The sequence below is a fragment of the Cinclus cinclus genome, chromosome 2 (assembly GCF_963662255.1).
Source record: "Cinclus cinclus chromosome 2, bCinCin1.1, whole genome shotgun sequence".
Taxonomy (NCBI): Eukaryota; Metazoa; Chordata; class Aves; order Passeriformes; family Cinclidae; genus Cinclus; species Cinclus cinclus.
The window spans coordinates 93,157,104-93,175,988 of NC_085047.1; the positions used below are offsets into that span (position 1 = coordinate 93,157,104).

At 37.7% G+C, this 18,885-nt stretch overlaps 1 protein-coding gene across 5 annotated transcripts in view; it reads right to left on the minus strand.

Annotated features, from left to right (window-relative positions):
• Positions 1 to 18,885, minus strand: part of ARHGEF7 (Rho guanine nucleotide exchange factor 7) — a 114,240-nt gene that overhangs the window by 35,029 nt on the left and 60,326 nt on the right. For 4 of the 5 annotated variants that reach the window (XM_062487989.1, XM_062487988.1, XM_062487991.1 and 1 more), the window contains 3 exons: positions 12,792 to 12,886; positions 12,417 to 12,512; positions 6,485 to 6,607 (listed from right to left, as the gene is read on the minus strand). In XM_062487989.1, the coding sequence (XP_062343973.1) occupies positions 6,485 to 6,607; positions 12,417 to 12,512; positions 12,792 to 12,886 (314 nt within the window). Of the gene's footprint in view, positions 1 to 6,484; positions 6,608 to 12,416; positions 12,513 to 12,791; positions 12,887 to 15,310; positions 15,362 to 18,885 lie in introns of those variants that run through there. The other variant, XM_062487993.1, reaches the window with a different exon arrangement.

Sequence of the window (18,885 nt, forward strand, 5' to 3'; positions counted from 1 at the left end):
TTATCTTGCTTTCACTGTCTACTCTGCAATCCCTTTAACCAAACACACGCTGTGGTTATGTCGTTCTCTGCTCAAGTGCACTTGGTGTTGATCATCACCTTTTTACTTAATCACAATATAGAAATCTATGGAGCAAGTTTAAACCTCAGTTCACTTGAAACCCTGAAAAACAGGCTTAGCAATGGCATCATCAGGAAGCCTTTAACAGGGAGCTGTGTTAATAGGTGCAATTAAAACTGAATGATGTAGTTTTCCTCCCAACATTCCCAAGAGGACAATGTTTTCTTTCATACACTTCCACAAAACTCTACGCTTCCCTCTGACAAGTTTTGACATGCCCGCTTGTTCAAGCTCTAGTCTGAACACAAGCACACACTCCTTTAATGCAATAATACCCAGAATTTTGTTTGAGCAGTTCCATCATGCAGACCACCTTAGCATTCTGCTCATGCTATACCAACCTGGCACCTCTGCAGCTTTGTGGACATAAAATATCCATCAAAATGTGGATGCCACTTTAGCTCAAAGTGATTGTCTTTCATCTAGTCACAAAACACAACAGTACAGGATACAATGGAAGGGTTTACTTTCAAAACATGCAAGTGGGTTAAAATACTGTTCAAACAGGACAACAGCTCACAACTGTTTTTTAATTAATTGCGACATCAAAAAAGTCTGTGTCAGCTGCTTTGCCAAAGACAATGGCTCTTTCATGTCATAATTTCAATTCATGCCTGCAAGTACCACAGTCTCCTCGGCAGTATATGCTAAATGAAACTCCAGCCCACAGCTAAGAGTATGTTCTAATAAAAAGCTATCATTTAGCTGAACAGGAAAATCTTTTCAACAGTTAAATCATCAACTCAGCCACAACTGCCTAACCAAGTAGCTTTTCAGAAAGAGGCAGATGAGACTTTAATTCATTACTTGCACCACTTTACACAATAAAATGCAGAGAAGCATACAAAAGTGCTCTGCTTCATTTATTCTGAAATCTCATGCTGAAGAATACTCCCCGCTCCAGACTAGAGTTAGTTCACAGCTTGAGATATTCTAAAGGTCACCATGAAAAATGTCTTTAAGCCCTATTAATATATTCAAATCTTTCTCACTACAGCTGCCTCAAAAGCTGTAAATCACACTGAAAGAGGGAACAGAAAGTTCAGATATGCCTACAAGTAACAGAAGGAAAAAAATAAGGCCATTGGACCTTGAGGAAAGCAGATCCAGGATCTAAAAATGTATACCTTTAAAATCACAACTTACACTTCCGAAGGAGGTCTCTGTTTGTCATAGATGGAGCATGAGCTGTCACTGCTCAGGGGTCTGAGGACTGCACACAGGCACCGCATTTTGAGAGCGTCGTGACACAGCTTAGCTCAGCAACCCCTCAGCTGCAGCTTCTAATTTCTTAGGGCTAAACTTCCCAGGCAAGCTCCTCTCCCAGGGACTGCTGCTCAGCGTATGACATCAGCCTGCACACTTGCAGGCTCAGGGAATCCACCAAAGTGGGGAAGGCACAAAGAGTTTTCTGACTCAAGCTGATCTGTATTCATGCTCCAGTTACTCAGAGTAATTGTGATGTTCCAGCTCCATAAATTTTATCCAGACTGCTAGGTCTGTGATGCAAGTGTACAATATGTTTGGGACATGTTATCCAAGAAAACAGAAGAATCTAGCAAAATTAATGTTTCAACAAGTAAAGATTTGTGAATTCCTTTCTTGCTGCCGAGAGCTGGCTTGATAAATAAAAAAAGCAGGGGTGTGTCAGTAATTTTCAACTGCCTTTTCATCAAATTAAATTTTCTTCTGGTAAGATTTTTTCTTCTGTCTGTTTTAAAATATGCTGCTGTTTAACAAAGCAAAAAAGTTTAACACCCCATTCTACCCCTCCAAAATTACATACCTGATGCTGGTTACATTGGGTCTGTACTACCCATATTTCCTCAAAACAATTTTTTGTCCACTGATCAGTGGGGCCTATTACATTTGCTTTTTTTTAAATTGCTATCCAAACTTCAGTAAATCCTATACTCAAATATCTTTCCTCTTGTCATTTTTGGATACAGTCCATAGGAGGTCCCAGTCCTAGCTTCTGATTTGGTTTTTTTTTGTTTGTTTTTTTTTGTTTGTTTGTTTTGGGGGTTTTTTTGTTTGTTTTTGTTTTGTTTGTTTTTGGTTTGGGGGTTTTTTTTGTTTTGTTTTGCTAGACTTTCTTGTTGCACTGAATTTTGTTGCTTGTGATCTTTCTCAGCTAGGTACCATTTCATGTTCCTGGCACTCCTTATCCTGCTGCAATTACCTATTTTTGTACTTTGTATCCAACTGGGTTTTTTAATCTGTAGGAAATTCACTCTTTCACGCCTTTGGTTGCTCATTCTGCTCCCTACTGGAAGGAAAGCATATGTTTATGATCAGAAGCACACACAGGAAAAGTGCTAGTTTGACTAAACTCTACACCCTCAAGGCAGTACTGGTCTCACCAGCAAGTAAAATTAACTCCTAAAATAACACCATATATTGGAATACCAACCCTTAGACCTGAACAGGGATCTTCAAGCAAAACTGTTAACAGTAGAACCAAACCTGATACAATGGAGCAAAAAAGCTGGGACTGCTGTGGAATAAATTAAATAAAATAGGGATGGCGTACAATGGCACTACAGTCACTATGAGAAGAGATCAGGCAAAACTCTGAGCTCTGCCAGAGCACCTCCCAACCGTACCCAGAAAACTCCACCTCTTCAGCTCTAGCCAGCAGCTTAAGACACAATTACAAGATACAATGACAGATCTGAGGAAAAATTACTTAATCCTTCAAAAACCTTGATTCAGTAAGCAGAAGGAATTTAAACTCTGGGAAAAAAAGTATGCAATAGCTCCAAAACAATTCCTGAGACAAAAAGGTACCTACCAAATTTGAAGACAATATAAAAATAGAGAAATTATGTTGTACACCAATTTTAACATCTGGATAGAACGTTTAAAGTCACAACCGGAACCAAGAAAATAATCTGTTGCCAAACTTAATAAAAATATTTTGTTGTCACTGTGATTATCAGAGGCAAATACATCTTCAGAAACACATAGCTCTGAAATCTGAACTCATATATGGGCTGCATTAGGCTTTATTCCCATTTCTTCATGCTCATGTACACTCAGGTCTCCAATGACTTAATAGTCTTGTAATAGTCTGACTATTAATAATTTAACTTAATGAAATGAAAGATGTTTGTGGCACTGAAGGTTTGAATACGATAAAAGTCTTATTTTTTAAATAACATAATTGACTCCCTTTGGCCCAGACTGTGTATTTACATAAACGTGCACACACATACACATATATGCACACACAAACCCTTATTCTGTATTAATTGTATAAAAGCCCCCATGTTGCTGCTGCATATGATCAAGAAGCAAACGACAAAAGATAAAGTGGAAACAGATTTGCATTCATACTGGATGGCATTTAAAAGAAAGGAAAAAAAAAAGAGAGCTACATTACAATGGAATGCCCTTTTCAATCTCCAACCCCATCCCTAAGATTGCTATTGAGAATCTACTTCACAAGAATGCTATTCAAAAAAGTTTTTGTCTAGAAGTGCACAGTAATTTTGATAATGTTAATATCATGTTTTACCTATACATACACACAGAGCCTTTACAAGGTGCCAACAACATTTTAGCAGGTCTTACAACACTGCTTGAAGAGCACCCTTGATAGCTCAAAAAATTACATATAAAACCCCCACATGCAATGCTCCACCAAACCAGACAACTGCTTGTGATTTTAATGTAAGTGATCTAATCACTCTGAAGAAAGAATACAGTTAATGCTTCAGCCAATTTCCTTAAAGCTTTTTTTAGCCAGTGACAGTAAAAAAAAAAAAAGTACTGTAATTTACATGTTTTTTTAAAATCTTCATCTAGAGCAATTATCTAGATATTTTTGTTGGTATGGGTTCCCAAAAAAACAAGCAGCCTAATAAACTGAGAGGAATATACTAATTTTTTGATAGAAGAATTTGACATTTGGTAGGGTTTTTTTGTAAAAAGGCTTTCAGAGGTACAGTTATTGCAAATGTGTTCAGTTCATGAATTGCACAGAGCTCATGGCAAGAAATAACCTTCTGTAGACAGTAAGAATTTATGTTCCAAATCAGACTGCTCCAGACAGTTTCCTTGTCTTCTCTAAAATGCTACTGAATAGCTCAGATACTACAAACTTAACATTAAAGTCCAAGTACTCCACATACACTTATTTCTTTGCCCTGTTTTTGCTGATATTAAAACACATGGGTTTGGATCCTCTTCTAAAATTGTACTGACAAAACAGCCAAGTAACATTGCCTTTTCTTAAAAACCTCAAACCTTGATATTTTACCCAGTAAAAACTGCAGTATGATTGTTTCACCATTACTACAGTCATGGCTATCCTCAAACCTCATGGTAGTTCTTAAATTTAGGTTTATAAGGGATTTTTAGACACACTAAAATAATTTCAGCTGAACAGACAAAGAAACAGTTACGATTATTTTACATTTCTTCATGCCTCCAACCAGTTTGTTATTCCTCTTTCCCTCTCGCTTTGAAACAACGTAATTAAAAGTTTTCTGGCATTCTCAGAGGAAAAGATTCAGAACTGCTTAAAGCAGCCTTCTGATTTCCTCATGGCAGCTGTCTCAAGCAGAATATTTAGTCAGGTCACTTGCTACTTACAGCAATGTTGAACAACAAAAATTAAGGTATTAGAATAATAAAACTGGGGTAATTAGAAAAAAATAGGATGCAAATCTGCTGACTCATACCTAGTAACACAACAGCATAAACAGAAAACTGTCTATCTCAACTTCTCTTCCCTTGAGCTTCCTCATACGAACAAAATTCCAAAACCAAATTACTTAACTCCTCAATGATATTTATATTGTCTCCACCAGGATTTAACGTCAAGCTGACTTGAGAGATCTGAAGCAGAATTTTTCTTAGGCCATTCTGCACAAAAAGAAACATGAAAGAAAAGAAATGCTTCTCTTCTCTATTTGCAGAACAAAGAGCTTTTCTCCCTCACATTTCTAACACCATTTCCCCGAGTTCTGAGATATCACAGATATCCCCAAATCTAAAGAAATGCAGATGATCACTTTGCTGTCACACGCCATCTTCCATCTCTATGTTAAATCCCAGATACCTGGGAAAAAGCATAAAGACTCAAAATAATTCCAAGCCCAAGAGCATTAAAAACCACTTACAGAAAATGGTACTAAGAAGAGGGTCACTTGAAAGAAAGCAAACATGTAGGGATTTCATCGGGGGGGTTTAAAATATTTTTGTATTGCTGAATTCTAATGACAAACTTACCTTTTCTGCCTATACTGTAATGCGAATTTGCACCTTGATTTTTCCAGCTAGGGTTGGAATACTGTTACATGTATTAATAACGTAAGTGGAAGTTCAGAGTATTTGGTAGCTGGAAGGTTTTTTTTGTCTTCATAATATTATGAGTGAAGCTCACAAACATGCCACAACGTTGCTGTTAAAATGAAATTTGAGTTCCTGAAAGAAGCTAAGACTCTAGGGGAAAAATCTATTGTGATCCCCTTTGTTTTCTAAGTGTTAAGAGAACAAAGTATCTTTACTTTAGTCCAACACAACAAGACAAAAAGGAGAGGGGTGTGTGAAGAACATATACCCTGCCAGAATTTGTCCTATAGCTAACCTCCAAGAAGTAGTCATGGTTCTGTCCTGCACCACAAGCAACCATAAATAACAGCTAAAACAAACAGCTAACCCCAAACTAACAGCTGCTTCAGCACGAGGGTCATCAGAATACAAGTATATAGCAAAAGCTTGTGGAAGCTGACTATTTTAATCAAATTCTGGCTTCAATACTTTTCCCTCAAGGTGACACAGGGCACCTTCTAAAGGTCTGTCTAAAAGCTGAACAACCTACATGTTCGTAATCGTGCTAAGTAAGCATCCTACTTCTTACAGAAAATAGTAATTTTGCAAAACTCACACTTCTCTCATATCACTCAAAAGTAAAGCTAAGGGTAGAGTACATTTTAAAGTTAAGTATACACAGGCATTTACAGGGCTAAGTTATAATGCACCAACTGTCTAAGTAGCCTAAGTCACATCAGTCTTGCAATAATTTCACAAATTTGTTTTAATCTCAACATTTTTAAAACAAAGACAACAATCAGTAAAGTTTGGTTTACATATTCAGAGTCCAGCATTTGTTCTTTCAAAGAAAAAATTCACACAAATAGTTAATACACTGCCAAACGTGACAAGCTGTCCTGATCACATGAAATAGCTTTGTTTTATGGGGCATTTTGTCTTTTTTTAAAAAGTGTAATTTTTTTTCTCAAACAAGCTCTATTACACCAAACATATCAAAAGAGATGCCACAGCTTTACAACTGAAGTATATGTTACATGCATTTTTATATCAGACTCGAAAGACCACAGAGTTAACAACATACCTGTGTTCTGTAAGAACATTTACTGCTGATGGGTGGTTGGCACAATATGTAAGGTATAAACTTTTCATTTGTGGCATCAAATTTAGAAAACATCCTCCAACCCTCTGCTGAGCTTCAGGCAACCTAAAAACAGAGTAATAAAGATGAAAATACTGTAATACCAACCAGACAGAGAAAGATAGTGAAGCCCAGAAAAACAGTATATATTGTGTGCTGGGTTTGGCTGGGGCAGAGTTAATTTTCCTCACAGTGGCTGGTAGGGGACCGTGTTTTGGATTAGTGCAATAATGTAAGGGCAACAGAAGGGACAAAACTTCTCTACAGAAGCTCCCACTTGAAGGACTAAGCCTCTTCAGCAGAAGGCTGTATGGCCAGTTTTATAACCCACACTGAATTTAACCAGAAGATGGGCCACTAGCTTTCTTCAGTCCTAGATTACAAACTTATTCCTGACAACTTGTCTAAACCACTGCACAACATGTCCAAGAAGAAATGTTTCAACTTCTCCATGCACTTGCTCTCCTTCATAAAGGCTGCATTGCCTAACATAAATATGCTGAATTTTTGCTTCCTTGCAAGACATGACAGTGGATTTACTGTTGCTGTTAATCTTTTTAGCTACTCTTAAAACCAGTACTTCACATCAGCTGTAAAGCTAAATGAACCCTGAGTACTCTATGCATATATTGTTAGCACAGTCAAAAAGCTTCATTCTAAGATTAGTTCCAACAATTATTTCTGGAAGGAATTTTTTTTCCTGAAAATAAAAAAAAACATTTAAAGTCAGTATTTTCTGTAGTTGTTCCAGACACGTACATAAAGTTCCTAAACATCAATATTCAGCATATCTCATTTAGAAAAAAGTGAGAGATGCTCCAGTGAACTTCAGTAGGAAAGAAATCGTTCAGCTTTCCAGGAAAACCACTCCTGCAAGCAGGGGATGTTCCCATTCTCAAACAGTCATTTTGTCCCACTCCTGAGGTTTGCTCATAGCAGTCAAAATTCAAAGTTCATCCCAAGAAATTCTCCCCCAAATTCCAAAACAGTAAGTCTGGCTCCTATTAAGCTGTTCAGTCTCCTCTGCATGGGAAGACTACCCAAAATGAAGTAAAAATTGACTGCAGAGGTGTTCCAAATGCAAGTCAGAGGAAACACACTCCCTGATTTGAGAGCAACATTCATTAGAGACACCCAGAAAATGACAGTTGAATCCCCAGCTAACACATCATGCCAGACCCATTCAGGTCACAGTATCAACACTCCTTATATCAAAGGCTAGGGCTCACATTTTAAGCTTGCATCTTTTATTTTTAAAAAGTTTAAATTCTGAAGTCAACTGTGGCTGCTTTTGCAGGTGTTTAGGGGAAAACCAAGGGCATTCCCTAGCATATTGAGGGAATGCTATTCTTACAGCCTTGCCAAGCAGCATTTCCTGCCTAGCAGCTGGCCCCCTTCAATAAATCTAGCATGAGCTAATAATACATTCTTAGAGTAATAGATGCAACCAAAGTCTCAAACTCTGAAGACATCCTCAAGGCATATAATTCAGTATTAAATAGCAAGAGGTTCCAATAAACAGTTGCTAAAAATGGTTAAATTCCCATTTCATAGTGTAGTGATGGGGGATGGAGGGTGAATTATGGCTGTTTGCACCAAGCAGACATCTGTGTCTTCTCAGTCTGCTGTTCTTTTAACAGAATCAAAGACTGACATTATTCTCTTTCACATGTTGCATATGCATTGCCACTTTATACTGTGCATTCTTTGTTGAATTAAGATATTTAATAGACTTTGTAAGGGGGTGGTAACTCATCCCCTTTGGCTTTTCTAATCCATGCATTTTAATTGCAAGTGGTCTACTATTTTCAGCAGATAAACTACCTCCTTTACCTGCTGAAAAAGCCAACAATTTAATGCTTATCACTGCATCATATAGACCTTCTAGTAATTAATGTATTCCATAAAGATCATAGTTATTTTACAATTTATTCCAAAGTTATCATCCCAACATTCTTCATTAGAAGAATGAAGAATGGCACTTTAATTAAAAAGGAATCACATATAAATATTTACACACATATTTAAGTTATACCAACTTCAGTTTAAAAAGGCTAGATACATGTTTAAATTCTTTTGCAAGTGTAAAAGAACCATAACAAAGCCTCTGCTGTTGTACACATGCTAGAGGAATCACCATGTGACTAGATCTAAACTAGCTAACATTGTCTGCTTGTTGGAGTTGCATCCAACAGCTACCAGTTCTGTTTCTCCAGACTTACAATATGCACCCAGTGCATGGCAATTTGAAGAAAGAAATAAAAAGTAAGAGCAATTGAACTCGAAATGGTGCAGTTTGTGAAGAAACAGTGTTATCCACAGTTAACAGAGCTACTGAAATAAAGGGCCACTTTGCAATTTTCTGAGCTACTGTTTGCACAAATTGAGGCACTACTCAACTTATAAGCATTCCTTCAGCCTAATTTTCACCCTCTTCACTACCACACCTTTCACTAATTATGTAATTGTCTTAGCTCTCAGACATCAGTTACTATGCATGTTTGTTTCAGGATATCTAAGGACACAGTTCAAATTCCCTTAATATCAACAGCTTTATTTCTGTTTATACTCATGGTAACCAAAAGTAAAGGATGATACTGGGACTTAACAGATTTAATTTGTATGTGCACTCCAAAACCAAACCTGAAATACTAGTGAGTTTTGGACTAGATTTAAGTAGTCTCACACTCTGACCTCTCCCCTTTATTCTTGTTGCTTGGAGTTTTTTAAAATTCCATTTCACTTCAGGATCATCCCCAAAATATGAAGTATCTGCTTGCACTTAAACACAGAACGAGACAAGAGTTAACTGTGACTGAAAGAGCAGGGACATGAGGGAAAGAGAGGACAAGCCCCAGCTATGGCTGCTGCAGGGCAAGGAGGTAGCCCTGTGACACTGCATAAAAGACTTCCATTTGCTACAGAGGAGATCACATCTAGCAGTCCAAGTAAGCTGGTGCCACCAGCCAGCCTGCGTGTCATGTGTCCCTCCTTACTGAGACTACAGCCATGGACTGACAGCTGCTACTTCCAGGTGAATGGAAGAATCTTTTCTGGAGAAGATCAAATCAGGTTCACTCTCCTGCTACAAAAACAGCCATAGAGAAACCCTTCCAATAAAAACAATTTAGATCAGGCCAGAGATCACGTGGTGGACACTGACTTCATTCACAGAGACTCTTCTGCCGCGTGAACCACTGCAGAACTGATCTTTGGCACAGGACCACAGACCTGGAATGAGACCTAGAGCACTGGACCATGTTTTGTCTTCAAGACACCAGAGCAGAGAGCACTGTTGTTATGTTGCACTGTAGAAATCTGCTCCTTCACAACTGAAGACTCCAACAGCATCTCTCGGCCTTGTCTGTTACAGTTCTTTTCCATCCTTGAATTAAGTGTACTGGAAGCTGATCAGCCAAAAAAACCCCCATCTTTGAAGCCTATCAGCTAGAAGATTCTCACCCAGTGCTAGTTAGGTTTATTCCATACACCACTTTTGCTTGGTAAATTAAGAAGAGAAGTTACAAAGGTGTAACTAACCCCAACTTGGACAAGTTCAAAGAGGACAAACCTTTAACAGTGAAGCAGAAGACATTCAAGGCTGTGGGCAGGGTGGGATCATGGCACCACAACTAAACCCAAACCATATCCAAATAACCATTTCCCCCAAAACACACAAAGAACCTACTACAGTATTATATGTTCTGAAAAAAAAAACACAAGGAAAGTTTAACACCATAAGGATTAAATAAGCCTAATTGGCACAGGCAAAAAGGAGGAAAGAATAGTAATGTTTCTGCCACTGAAGAACATGCCAAGACTGGTTAAAGAGAAAACTCAAATGACAAACTCAAGGTGGGTGTGGAAGTCAAAAAACATTCAGCTCTCATGCCCAAGAAAAGGAATTTGTCAAGCAAGGTAGGTATGACCAAAAAAAAACCAAAAACCACGAAAGCAGCAGAGCAAGCATTCATCTACATTATGAGAATCATGATGGATTAGTGGATTAGATTCCAAACAAAGATGTTGTATGCACAAGTTAATGTGCTATGATGAAAATTAAACAAAGTACAACTCAGCATGATGAGCATATTTATAAAACAAAGAGCATATTTATAAAATGAAAGCAAGAAAAAATGCTTGCAATAATATTTCAGTAACTCTAAGGCATCATTTTCTCTGCCCACCTACTAGTGTCCAGTATGTTCCTAGTTTATTATACAGCAAAATTTCACTTAGGAGAAAGAAGAAATAAAGGACACTATGAAAAGGTGCTTCAAAACAGTTTAAGCCAAGCAGAGTTATTAATAAAGCTTTCTGAGCTTGAAGCTCCATTATCATATCACATTAACCTACACTGCAGGTTAAAATGAAGTTTGCATTAATATTTGTTTAAAGGCATATACTCTTTTCCTCTCATTTTGATGACCACCTTAAAAAAAAAAGTTTCAAAAGGTGACAGTCTGTTCCATGCAAAGTGTTTAATTTCCCTAACTTCTGATACAAAGAAACAAAATCACAGTTAACAAGCAAATGAGACAACAAAGAGCAGTGACAAGAATCAAAAGGAAACCTTTGAGTATGTCAACAAATGGACACTTTCAGAGATTTAGACATTATCTGATCAAGCCAAACTTGCCAGAGTGACTCTCCTCCTTTCTCACACCATGAGGCAGACCATTTCAAGAATGTTTCTGATACACTGCTGAACTGCCATCTGAACTACACACCATCCTCCCTTCCCCTCTCTCTGGCCTAAGCTATCTAGAGGCAGGAGAGAGAGACAGAAGGTAGGTGGTGGGAGGGTGTGGGATCCGAAATCAGCAACAGCACCAGACATATGTTACTGCCCAGTGGAGATGAAGCTTATCCTTTGTCATGACAAGGCTGCTTCTTCACACAGAGCAGCTCAGGGGAGAGGAGGGAAAGGTCAAAAGAAGACTTACTGAGGTGATCCAAAGCTCCCTGTTGCCAAAAGAAGTATTTTCTCCTCCATCCAAGACATTAATTTGTTCTCACAGAAAACTGAAACTTGTTAAGCCCTGACTAGCAATTCAAATTACTAACTTGGCAGAAGCTAAGAAAATTGGGATTAGAAGTTACCTTAGCTCACCATGTGGTCAGACAAAACTACGATAAAGGCAAGGAAAATGACACAACTGAGGTTAGGAATCTAAATTACATTTTCAGTGGAATTTCAGAAAATTGTTAGGACAATCCAAAGGCAATATGGTCACCTTCTTTGTTACACACCCAAGTGCTGAGACAACAAGCTTAAAAATACTGAGTTACCACTTCATCCTAAATTATGGAAGAAGGACTAGGGTCTTCATGCCCTTCCTCCTGTGCTCCATGATTCCTATATGGTGCAGGACAAGCATTTGAGGGGTTTTATTTAATTCAGGTTGCTCTTTCTGCCTATCCTGCAGACCTCTCCCAGCACACTTTAATGACCAATGTTTGTTCAGGCCAGAAGAATACTAAGTACAAGCATTCTCATACAGTGTCCTTCATCCAAGTCACTTACCTCCTTCTCCATTGTTCCACCATCACATAAGGTTCCTCCATTCTTTCTTTCTCTTACTTTGAGGAAAATACTTAAAATTCATGCCCCTAAAACCAAAACTTTCCTACTAGTGTGCACTTCGATCATGAAAAATTCAAAATTTCTACCTTTGCAATTGCATCCTAGGGCCAACATGTATCTGTACAAACAATCAATATATTTTCCAGATATCTATTACTGCGTTGCTCTGGCAACAACTCTTGTACTGAAAGGAAAAAAAAAAAATCTATGCCCAACAAAATATGCAACAAGTAAAGTAATAGAAGATATGTGCATGTTAGCATTTCCCCTATCTATTATGGTACTTACTTGGTGCATTCTTCTAAAGACTGTACAAGCATTTGCTGGAAAGAACTTATTTCTTCCAGATTTCCCATTAAGTATGAAGTATTTGTCAAGGTTAACCTGGAGCCAAAGCAAATAAAATATGTTTAGGTTTGCAGCTATTGACTAATTGTGCATTAATACTATCTACTGCATTACAAGAAAATGCTTACTGATTCTTAGACCAAGGACCAGACTTGATTTCAGTCAGCAAGCAAAATGAATAAAAGCAATCCCTGCCTCAGAATCACACAGTTCAGAGGTAAATTTACACTGACATCAATATTGTGACCACGTAAACCCTCCCCAATACATGAGAGATCTCAAGTTTAATTTGAAACACAGGACAAACTCACATACTTTTCACTGGCTTGCAATGGTCGCAGGTAGTTTGAAAGCATTGTTTGTAGCTCCTTAGCATATTCATTTTCTGTTTCTAATATATTTTGTAGCACCTACAATAAATGACAATTGCTAAGTGGCACTTTTTAAGATATATCAATACCAGTTTTAAAGCATACTAAGATTTATTTAGCATGAGAAAAACTTAAATGAGAGCTCCTACTTGAAAAATGCAAGTATCAGCAAGAAAACACTGAATACTATACGTCTATGAAATTCACAGGGAAAAAAAAATAAAATCACTACACACAAGATGAGCCATCCTTTAGCCACATATTAAAAAATGCTAAGACAACAGGATTATCACCAGACATTTTGCTGCAAAATTTGAGTTACACAGAGCTTCCTTCCAAAGTTGGGGTAATTACTCCACCTATGTGCTTCTGAACAGTCACAGATCACCAGAGGGTGGTAAAGCACAATAGAAGTTGCAAGAGAAATTAATGGTGTCAGTTTCTCCATCTCGATTACAACATATTACAGCTAATGCTCCTGGTGGAATGTTCAGATGCACTAAATAGCATTCTACAACACCTGAATATTAACAGATTTACAAAGACCAAGTAATTTCCAGCTTCACTTACCAATACAATTAGCACCATTACATTATTTTTAAACAGTGCTGCCTAACCTTACACTCAGAGTACACTGCCACAAGAAAATTACAACAGACCGATGCAAAGCCAGGTATTTATTAAATACAGCACACACTTAGGTTTTGGCTGAATATAAATCAGACAACTATAATAACCCCAAGTATGTACAGGAAAACATTTTACTGGGCCATTTCTTGGAAGCCTGCTTTAGGATAACCTCCAATACAATCATATCAGGTTCTACTGTGCTTTTAGAAGGAAACTTACTTTTTGCCTCCAAAAAATTATTTAGCAAGAGAATCATCAGAATTAAATGCAGTTTAGTGAACAGAGTTGAACTTCAAAAACTGTTATTCACTGGTCATAAGCCACACCACAAACCTCATTTTGTAACATGCCATATTTGTCAAGCCTACAGTAATATCTCATTTCAGCATTTATAGGAATGACTGTAATTGCGTGCATTATTCACTGTTGCAGTCAATACTCCTTAGGAAATAAAAAAGCCATTCATTCCTAAATGCAAACCTGATGAAATAACTTTAAATAGTTCAGTATGTCAATGAAGAATTCACTGTTCCTTTCATTGGTGTCATTGATTCTGCTTATTCCTTGAATGCTTCTATTCATTTGGGAAGAGTGAGAGAGAAACCATTTTTTGAGTCCATTCTTTTGTTGCAAGTCTGAATCCTGAACTGAAGATTAAAATGTCTCCATTCTCTGCTAAACACTGCGACAGAAGAATGTCACAGGGAAAGTTAGGGCTACTAACTGGGAAATTACAGCATAAAGTACAATATAGGCACACAAATTTTAAAAAATTAAGGTTTTGGGGATTTTTTACTATTTAGACCAGGGAAATAAAGTATCTCTGCCAACCATAGCACTAACTCCCATATTCTCTTGTGTATACATAAAACAAAGAAAGCAAATGGTTCAAATGGCAATTAAAAAAGTACTTTGAAGCTCCATGAGGTTCAAAATTAATTGCAAAACCCATCTTTTTCAATATGGTTTTTCCCACAAAAATCTCCCAGCCCAAAGTCATTACACTGGCAGGAAAAATTAGTAGGGAACAGGAGACTGAAAGCCAGGGACAAAAATCAGTGTCCTGATGAAGAACCAAACATTATTAAAAGACACTTAAAGATAAAAATCAACAAACTTGCTAAACATCTTGAAAGACTGCAGCACTATCCCATTTTCTCAAAGAGTATTTCCATTCTGTGCTAGAAACAGCTGTCTGAAAAGCTTGAAATAAAACTAGCTTCATGTTGGACACACTTCATTATTTTCCTTGTGCTGGTTTTGATTTTTCTTTAGGGATTTTCTTTGCCCTATAGAGAACATAGAATTAGAGGAAAAAGACTTCAGTGCAGGGGGAGGTAATAACAAGAAAGCTTAGAAACTAGAATTAGTAACCTGACAATTAGTGGAAAAAGGAAAATTAATGCCACTCTAAATAAAACAATGCTACAAAATCTGTGCAGAGAAGCAGATGCACTTACACATCTTTTTATTCTAGTAGTTCACAGTGTTACACAATATTTGAGATATACACAGTTTCAACAGTCCCCAGAATACATTAACTCCATTACCTTTTCTTTTTAACAACTACAGTTTTCACTGCATACAGTATTCTTTTTTACTCTGATTTCTTTTTTCAGAATAATCTTGCTTACATAGCTCTAAAACATAATTACTGTGATATCTCGCATTCTTCCAGTTTGACTTACCTACCTCACTGAGAAGCTATGAGGATTAAACTCTTGGACTGTGCTTTGAAGTGACAAGTAGTCATTACTGCAACTCAGTATTTTGGCACCAGAAATCCCCTACATTCCTCGCATCCACATCTCGTCCGCATGATCTAATAATCACCTTTCTTCCCTTTCCTGCTTTCTGCGCATTCTGGCTGCTGCAAGACCCCATGAGACCTCGGAGACCTTGTTTCCACAGCTCCACCACAACATTTGCACAGATCCGACCGAGTACCAAAAGAGCAGCATTGAAGTGGCAGCCTTTGCAGTCTGTAGCACTGATGAATGGCAGGCACAGACAACTGAGCTCATACAGCACCAGCTCTCTCAATCACATGGCACACAAAATTCAAGCATGGTTAACAATTCTGTCACACAAAACCTCAGCCTTTTCCCTAAGGCCACAATTACCATCCAAAAATGGATTTAAAATCACCTACATGAAGATGATCACCTTCCAAATTGGTGGGAGAAAAAGCAGAGTTCAGAGAACACTTGGGCATGATCCTGTAGCACATTCGCATTTTATCATGGTAGTATGGCACTTAAACAAAATATCACATAGTTGAGCAAAATTGTGATCAATTGTAAGCAATTTTCCTGGATCACAAGATTTTGCACAATGAACTCCTTAAAACACGCCCTTGAGAGGGGCAATGTTCAGCACTGCACAAGTATACCATATCTTGTCCCCAAAAAACTTCTGTGGACTTCAGCGGACAACTTGATCAAACTGTAAAAGCATGGCCTCAAAAGGAGTGCTTATTTTCTACTACTTCTCAAACTTAAAGGAAACAAGCTCATCCAAATACTCATAACTGTGGAGAAAATGGCCCATTTCTTTACCTGCTTTTAGAATAGCTACCTAATCTCAAAGCAACTGCAAATGGAGAGAACCTGATTTTACTCTGGATACAAAGTTATAAACTCTCAAGGGATCTGAAGTAAAAATTAAACTCAGAGTAATGCCTGCTTTGTCTTCAGGGAATAACATGCAACAATACACCCACTTCTTCAGTAATAGGCCACTAAATTACTCCTACACAAAAAATGCTTTATCACTAGTCTGGTTCATATTACAGGATGTTATAGACTTGTGCCATTTTATGGAGGACAAAACCTCAGCATTCTCTACTAACCTGAATTCCTGAGCCAGGCCAAATGTACATACACAACCAATGTCTGTCCTCTCAGCAGCACGCAGTGCAAGCACTGAGACTAGAAGGCAAACTCCAGATGGAGCTGTGAATCCACAGAAATACAGAATATGTTTACCAGGGGGTGAAGAGCAGAGGAAGGTGGTGAAAGCAGTCTCCTCTTTACATTAAGTACTTTTCCTTTAGCTAATCCCAGTCCTCCTCCCTGAAAGGAAGCCTCTCCTACTGCTTTCTGAGCTGCCCTTTGATTTTGTCCTCAGTCCAACAAATGTACCTGCAGGTGCTGCCTGCACAAAACCTTCCCTAGGGTAAACAGCAATAAATAACTGTGAGAACTACAGAGTCCCAGCACTTCCCCATGAGGGGACAGCCACAACCCCAAAACAGTACACAGACCAACCCAGAATACCAGTCTAAACTCAAGCCTGGTAGCCAAGAGAGCCTTTAACACAGATTTTAACATTCATTCCTTCACTTGAGCTACATCCTTTCAACTGCCAGTTGCAAAAAGTTTTTTTGGAGCTTTTTGCTCAACTCTATTATCAGTACAGACTGATGATGTATAGCACAGGGAAGTCCCATGTCTGCAGATTAGGCATTAAGGGAGAACAAAATTTCAACTCAGAAGTCCACTTCACTGAAGAGGTTTGCTGTTTGTCTTATCTACATGCAAAACATGTAAAAATCATGCATATTTAATAATAATTAAATATATTTTATAGATACATTGCCATCAGAAGCACAAAATGTATTTTAAAAACAACTAAATGTCAACATGTCTAATTTGTTTCAGACACAGCAGTACAGTCTTACTTCTCTGAAACAATGGGCATGATACAGCACAGCCTCTCATTTTCTAATCCAGAAGAGAAAAATCATGAGTTAAAAAAAAAAGTAGGGGTATTTGCCACACTGTGGAAAATTGTGAAAACAAGGCAATCACCCAATTCATTGCAGACAGGCTTCAGAACAGCAGTGTAGGATCAGTGCTGTAATTTACAACATACCTGTATATTATTATGAACTGGTCATTTTCATCCCCTACAATTTCAACAACAGTTATTAAGTAACCAGCAGTTAAAACAGTTGCCATCTCATAGCATCAGGTTACCAGGTACCAAGAAAGTTGCACCTGAGCAAAATGAAAAATAAACTAATCCTAAGAGTAGAAAATGAAAAATAAACTAATCCTAAGAGTAGGTATATGATGGTCACTGGGGTTTGGGCTTTTTTTGATAGTTTGTTCTTTAATTAAACTACTTTAAAAGCCAGCCACAGCTGTATTTCCCAATGTATAGTAGCTTGAGCTTCCATGATTAGAACAGGTTATCCAGGGAACAACTATAAAAATCACACAAACCAAAAGTGATATATCAAAATTGCATGGTGTAACTTAGGCGCCTGAACAAATTCAACATTTACTTTCTCTTATTTTCATTTAAGTACACTTCCACCACTCAAATGTGCATCCACACACTACAATAACTTTTAAAAAAACAACACTATAAAGAGATACAATGAAAACAAAAATAAGTTAACTCAATCCACTATTTTGTCACTGGATATACCACAGCAAGATCATTACTTCGTGCAGTTTGAGGGAAGGGTTTGCCTGCACAGATACTTTCCATTGTGACCAGCAGTTTTGAGATGCAGTAGACAAAGAACTGCAGCCCTGCCTTCACCACAGAATTGCAGCTACTGACAGAGGCAGGAACAGAGCCAGATGGAGGAGGTTGCTTCACAGCTTTCAATTAGGGACCACAGACAACAGCTCTGTTCTTACAGGTCCTATTCATGCCACAACCACACAAGACAAAAACAGAAAATTATGCTTTATGATCCTTTTTAAAAACTGGCATATAAAATGAAAACAAAGTGAAACAGGTGCTTGGAAGAAAAGGGAAAGAAAGGTTGTGGTTTGGTTTTACACCAGCAGAGAGCAGTGCTTAACAAAAACAGTATGATGCTTTTTTGCTCCCCTGTGTATCTACTCAATAAATAAATGATTCTCAACATGGTTACAACATGCTTAAAGATTGAATTGGGTATGTTTCTTACATGCATGAACTAAAGAGGTCTGAGTACCAGGTTAAGAATTCCTAGGAGTGTGATAGAGGCTCACACTGCCTGTACCGCCTTGCTATGAAATCTATCCAGCAGTATAAGGGAGAGGTTCCTTAAGTTACCAACAGAGTTGCTTTACAAGCATGACTACAAAGTAAGTAAATTGAACCTTTTTAAATTATCTTTTATTCAACAAAAAGAACAAAAATATACTTAACACAGCAGAAAGAAAAAGGAAATAAACTAGAAAAACAAGTAAAGTGAGCATAATGTTACATAAATGCCAATTATTCACTTACTTTAGACTACAATTTTTGTACCATGTTTAAAAATCTACATATGTGATATTCTATTAAACTAGTACTGGTCTTGTTTCTATGAGAATCCACCAATACCTCATCTAGTTTTGGTAATTGCTGGCAAAACTGCCTTTTTTTCGTGGAGCTAAGAGCATTTAGTTAAATGACATTCT